The sequence below is a fragment of the Sprattus sprattus genome, assembly GCF_963457725.1.
Source record: "Sprattus sprattus genome assembly, chromosome: 7".
Lineage (NCBI taxonomy): Eukaryota > Metazoa > Chordata > Actinopteri > Clupeiformes > Clupeidae > Sprattus > Sprattus sprattus.
In genome coordinates this window covers 21631025-21637220 of record NC_137926.1, presented here as the reverse complement: position 1 = coordinate 21637220, position 6196 = coordinate 21631025, and the positions used below count along the sequence as shown (strand labels likewise).

At 41.0% G+C, this 6196-nt stretch overlaps 1 protein-coding gene across 1 annotated transcript in view; it reads left to right on the top strand.

Annotated features, from left to right (window-relative positions):
- Positions 1-4406: 4406 nt before the first annotated feature.
- Positions 4407-6196, top strand: part of mctp2a (multiple C2 domains, transmembrane 2a) — a gene marked incomplete at both ends in the record, with an annotated part of 44997 nt that continues 43207 nt past the window's right edge. The window contains 1 exon segment of the mRNA XM_080842523.1: positions 4407-5243. Coding sequence (XP_080698649.1) covers positions 4407-5243 — 837 coding nt within the window.

Genomic DNA, 6196 nt, shown 5'->3' with positions numbered 1-6196 from the left:
TATAGGTCCTCTCGCTTATTCTGTACAAACTGAAGTGAGCAACTCTGAAGACTTTGTGACGTCCAACATGTGTAGTCCCCAATAACAGAACCTGTCAGCTCAATTAAAATATCAATGTACTCCCAAATTATAATTCTATGTGCCTTCATGCTGGAGTGAGGCTGCAGCTTTTAAGTGTACTTCTGTCATATACAGTAAGCATATACAGTGAAACACATAATCACGTTTGTTTCTCTAAAATTCACTGACACATTTTTTGCCAGGTGTAGACATTCATTTGACTATAAAAATGTAACCTATGACGATGAATGTTATACTTCAGAGTTGTATCTATATGATAAAGCAGTAAATTCCGAAGTAAAATACTGAATATGATGTCAGGTGCCACATTCTGGATGATAATTAAAGTCTCCAGCAGATGGTGCTAGAGATATCTGGCCCACCTTGGTCTCCTAAGGATGCTAATCTGTCGCATAGGATGTTAAAATAGTATTTTCTTGAAGTGTAGCTAATGATCACACTATAACCCATCATATTCTTCGACCTATCATCACGGTCTTACAAGTCATTAGTCAAAGAGGTTAAATTACAAACAATTTTGTGATTATGTGATAATATAATAATTTGTATACTATAGTAGCCTATAATAATGGTATAAGCTGCTCTTCCAGTCAAGATAGCAATTATATTATATTACTTACGAATGATGTCGTCTCCTCATTAAATCGAAACCTACGACAACCAGAATGTGGAGTTGTTAGGCCATTTAACAGCCGTAGCACTCTCACCCCGCCCTATCACCTGTGGACTGAAACTTGTCACACGAGGAAGTCGGCAGGCAGTCCCCTAGCACAGATGCTCCAGATGTAACAGAACAGGTGAGATAGTCAACATTGGTTATCGTCGTCGAGGACCTCTTGGAATTTATCTAACAGAAAAGGAGGTAAGTTCACCGAAATGGCTATTTCTTTGTGTGTTCATTAAGTATAGGTATCTTGCTTATCTTCAACTCAGTCTACATACTTATATATTAGGTTAGGATACACATTGGCACTGCCAATGCAATAAAAACTATAATTCCACAGGGGATATAGAATTGGGTCAACGATTATTTCACCTGTAACCATTGTTAAGGTTCATAACACTACGTGTTACCATGAAACCGATTTTTAACCTATCTATAATTCTGAAGTACATCTCCAGTTAGGATACATGAGTTAAGTTAATTTGTACAACAACGAAACATTCAACTTTTCAAAAATAAAGTGTGAGAATAAGTGCTTCGACCGTGAGATTTATCTAGGATTCAGTTTGAGCAAGTGTCTGGATACTAGAGAGGAGATGGCTAACTGCACTGGTATTTCCTGATGGTCCACTAACGTATGGTTGCTCCGGTTGAACCGAGGGCAATTTTACACCACCTCCTCAGGGCTGCCCCAGAAGATTCACGTGAAATTACTTATCGTTGCTCTTTTTCAAAATTTCAGAAACATATCAGTTGCTGCTTCATAGGGAGTTTTTCAAAATGATGCGAACTACTATGATACGAGAGTCAATTAGGTCGAAATGCCAGAGTGGTACCCTTGCAGAAAGTTAACACTGATGTAGAATATAGGTCATTTGTCATCATGTAACCACAAACGTAGATAGGCCTACAGATCCAATAAATACCTATTTCTAAAGTTTATATTTATTAAATATTTTTCAGTAAGCAAGGCCATTCTTTTTCTGCGCTGGTATTTGTGTTTAGCTTAACACTACTGAGTCCGAGCCTTTTTTTAGGTAGTCTGAAATGCCTTGATGTTTTTGTATATTTCCCCTAAGTATAAACATTGAGGCAAAAGTGGCATTTATGATTATATTCTAGAAGACCTCAGCCATAATAACATGAGAGTATCACAGGAAACACAACTGACATTGAATCTCATTTAAATTGCATGATTTACTTCAGGAACATTTTGAAAAGGCAGTGGGAGTACTCGCAACATGTTGTGGGCCTATAGAAAAGGATTCTGCAACACACTTTTGAGTTTTCACTTACTTCACATGTCTACAGCTCTTTTCGATGAAGTCAGTCTGTTTCCAAAGAAAAATGGTTCCTGTTTTGTTGCCACATTTCACCAACATGGCACATAAACAGCACTATTTGTTGCTTGCATTGCATTTGTCCCCTTTGACTTGTACACAACCGGACACATAGTATTCACAGTATACAGTAGTCCAAGCATAATTTTGCTCAGTACTTAATTAACTATAATTATTTTATACTTCCCACAATTCAACCCTCTGTTACATTTGGATGCTTTATTTAGGTTAGTACAATTAATATTTCCTGGCATGTTGTGTTACAAAACCTGTGGCAAAGACTGGTGTGTCCGGTTTGCTTCTTTGTCTAACACCCCCAAAGCCCCCCCCCCCCCCCCCCCCCTCGTGAACTCCAAATATGTGAAACGATACAGATAACATCAGCGATTGAAAACACAGCTATAAACAAAAGACTAGCCTTTCATCATACAATGGAAGGAACAGTTTCTCTCTCTCTCTCTCTCCCTCACCCTCACTTTTACAAAAAAAAAAAAAACAACTTTCAACTAAGGCTTTAGGCTATCTTCTTCCTTGCCAAATGTAAACTTGGTCTTGGTACTAAATGATACTATGTCACCCTATACTCTCCATTTTAATCAATGGTTTGGCTTTTTCTGATTTTCTGTTTGTATCTTGCAATAGAGCATGTACAGAGCATGTAAAACATCCAAGTAGTCATTCCTTTTGTATACTCTGACACTGGGCAACTAACTTCATCGACGGCAACAAGCAAAGCGGTCGGCCGTGCATGAACTAAAGCTAAGTTTATCTACTCCATGCAGCCTCTTTTAGACTGTTTGGAAGAAATTAAAATCTGGATGGCTAACAACTTCCTTCAGTTTGATAATAAAACTGAAGTTATTGTCTTTGGGCCTTCAAAATCCAAAACTTCCATCCCTGCCAACCTTGGTCCCCTGGCCCCCTATGTGAAATCCCATGCACGTAACCTGGGTGTTATTTTAGACTCCCACCTTAACCTGGACAAGCAAATCGCATCTGTTGTAAAGACCAGTTTTTATCAATTAAGAATAATCTCCAAACTTAAGTCTGTTTTATCATACAATGATCTGGAAAAAGTCATCCATGCTTTCATAACCTCCTGTCTAGATTATTGTAACTCCCTCTATTTTGGTCTCCCTCTGACACTGGTGGCACGGCTTCAGATGGTCCAAAATGCTGCAGCTAGGTTGCTCACCAACACAAAAATGCGTGAACATTTCACACCTGTCCTAGCCTCCTTGCACTGGCTTCCAGTCCAGTCAAGGATACAATTTAAAATACTGCTTATGGTTTTATGGCTTATGTTCTGGCCCCCAGCTACATGGCTGATATCATTCATCCCCATGTAGCCCCCAGGTCCCCTCAGATCCTGCAGCCAAGGTTTCCTCCATGTCCCACGGTCCCGGCTTAAGCAAAAAGGTGATCGTGCCTTTTCTGTTGCCGGCCCTCAGCTGTGGAACCAACTGCCACTTGACATTAGAAATGCCCCTTCAACCACACTTTTTAAATCCAGGCTCAAAACGCACCTTTTTACATTGGCCTTCCCTGTGTTCTAATTGTCTTACCCTGTTATGTCTGTAATTAAGTGTTGTCTGTTGATTTATTCCATTTTATGTAGTTTATTCCATTTTATTTTGTCTTATTTTATTATTCTTTCTATATCTAATGCACTATGTACAGCACTTTGGTCAGTGCGAGCTGTGTTTAAATGTGCTCTATAAATAAACTTTACTTACTTACTTACTTAAATCGTTTTGCTAACCATGTGCAAGATCTTATGGACAAATATTGGTAGATAGTGCAATGCTCCCATATACCACTCAATAGCTTTAGTTCATGTGCGACGGACTTGCCGGTCAATAAGATTAGGGCCAACTATTTCATATCCTCAGAGCATTTCCTCATTTTCATCATTCCTTGCCTTCTTGGGTGACTGTTGATGTACAGTGTGTCACAGCTCTAGAACCGGTCATTAGGTATGTTGTGTCTTGTAGGCAGGCCACAGAAAAGGGTGTGTGCTTAGTAACGTGTGAATCTTATTTTAAATGGGTTTATGGGAAGGTTAATAGCTCCACACCTAGTTTGGTGCCAAGTTTATAGTAATTACAGCCCAGCCCTGTGTTTACACACTAGCCTCAGCATCATCAGATTCAAAGTAATTTGTTATTATTTTTGCATTTGACATTTTTTTTGTGTTTGTAATGTTGTTGTGTTTTTTTAATTATATGTTTCTGCCTTATTTTTATCCTGTTTTTGGTACAGATTTGAATGTGAAAAGTCTTGCACATCACATTCTACAAGATCCCATCCCCTCCATCAGTATGGATCCCATCAAGAAGAAGACCGCGTGGGCCAACTTTCGGGCCAAGACCAAAGCCCAGTTAGGCAACATAAAGATGGGCAAGAAGGGTCCCGGGAAGGTCAAGAAGACAAATCTTAAGTATCGTCGGAGCATCTCCGTGCCTGACCTCCGAATTGCGGCCTCACATGAGCTTTCCTCCCTGCACCCAATTCTCCAGACGCCCTGCAATGACTCCATGTTCTTTGCCGGGTCCAGCAGTCCTTTTTTCCAATCCGTGGACGAGAGTGGCTCATCCAGCCCTACGTTTTCAGAGCGGTCCTCCATTCCTGACACGCCCTTCTACACCAGGTTGGCCTCGCCGCCCCATGCCAGCTTTCCCACGGAGAAACCGGCTGACCCGGGCATCCGTGTCTCTCCAAAGACAGTGACGGAAGTCGATTCACATGCGGGAACTTCCCCGTTTCTGGTGGAGGAAGCGAGTGGTGAGACTGAGAGGGTGGGAGGAGCTGCATACCGAGTGCATAGTGTCCCTCTCATAAGGCCACCTGTACCTGCTGAGAGGCACTTCTTCCAGGATAGCCCAGGGCCTGCCCCTGCAGAAAAACCTGCCGTGCCAAAAGCCATCTCCATTTCCTCAGAGAAGAAAACAACTCCAGTGGCCAGGAAGGTCATAGCACCAGACTCACTGTCTCTGCCCACCATGTCCTGCGCGAGTAACACAGAGTCGGGCAACAGCTCACCCTCGGAGGAGCAAATGCCCTGGCCAATGGAAAACGACCTTATGGCCATGATGGAGCCAATGACGCCCATGTCCAGAGAGATGTTCATCATAGGGTCTGCAGAGGATGTACCCAATGTGAGTACTGCACTGACTGTAGTGGTCACTGCTAGGTAGTTTGGACTATGTAGTGTCCAGTAGGAAGGGATAAAAATGCCATGTGTGTAGAAGGAACACATGTCGCTTGCTAAAAGTTATGTGAAGACATGCCAGTTTACAATAACGTCACCACCATGTGGCTAAAACCACCATTGGCACACTGTGATATGCAATTGCAAATTGATATTCTGTATACATTGATTTAGCTGAAGTGTCATGCTTGATATTTCATCTTTAAATGAACATGGCTATTTCTACTGCAAGAAGTGTTTGAGCAATCAATGCAAAAATTAGCCAGGTCTCGAAGACGACTGGGCATTCCTCGCAAATTATGTAATCCATCCATGATCCATGTTATTATCATATACTATAATCCAATATCTTTTCTCCAATAGACTCCTAATGAAACCAGTGACTATGATACCAACTCCCTGCTAGAGCGAATAGAGGGAAGTGTATGTGTAAGTTATCTTTGGTTTTGATCCTATTCACCTTCCTTTCAAAACCTGCTTTCAATGCTTTGTCATGGTTAAGAATGTAATTATCCAGGAAGTATTAAAAAACACCATCAGATAGAGATATTTTTTCTAACTCCGATGGATACTTGCATTCTCTGGGTCGTTAGCTCTTCCTTGTAGACAATCAAATATAAATGTGTCATGCATGCTATAGAAGACACAACTCAAACTGACACTAGAGAATCTGACAAGGTAGTCATTGTCATTAGAAAGATGATGCTCTTCGCCTGGAATTGAGTTTTACTGTCGACTAGGCCTCTGTTTTATTGTCGACTGTCATTGAAAAACAGCAGTTAATGGCCGACACTGACAAGGGAGTCACCTCATTGAGCTCCTTCCTCTTACCAATGTTGCATTTGTGTTTGTTTTGCAGGCCTTGCGTAGGGTATGTTTGATTTTGTTATTGTTATTATT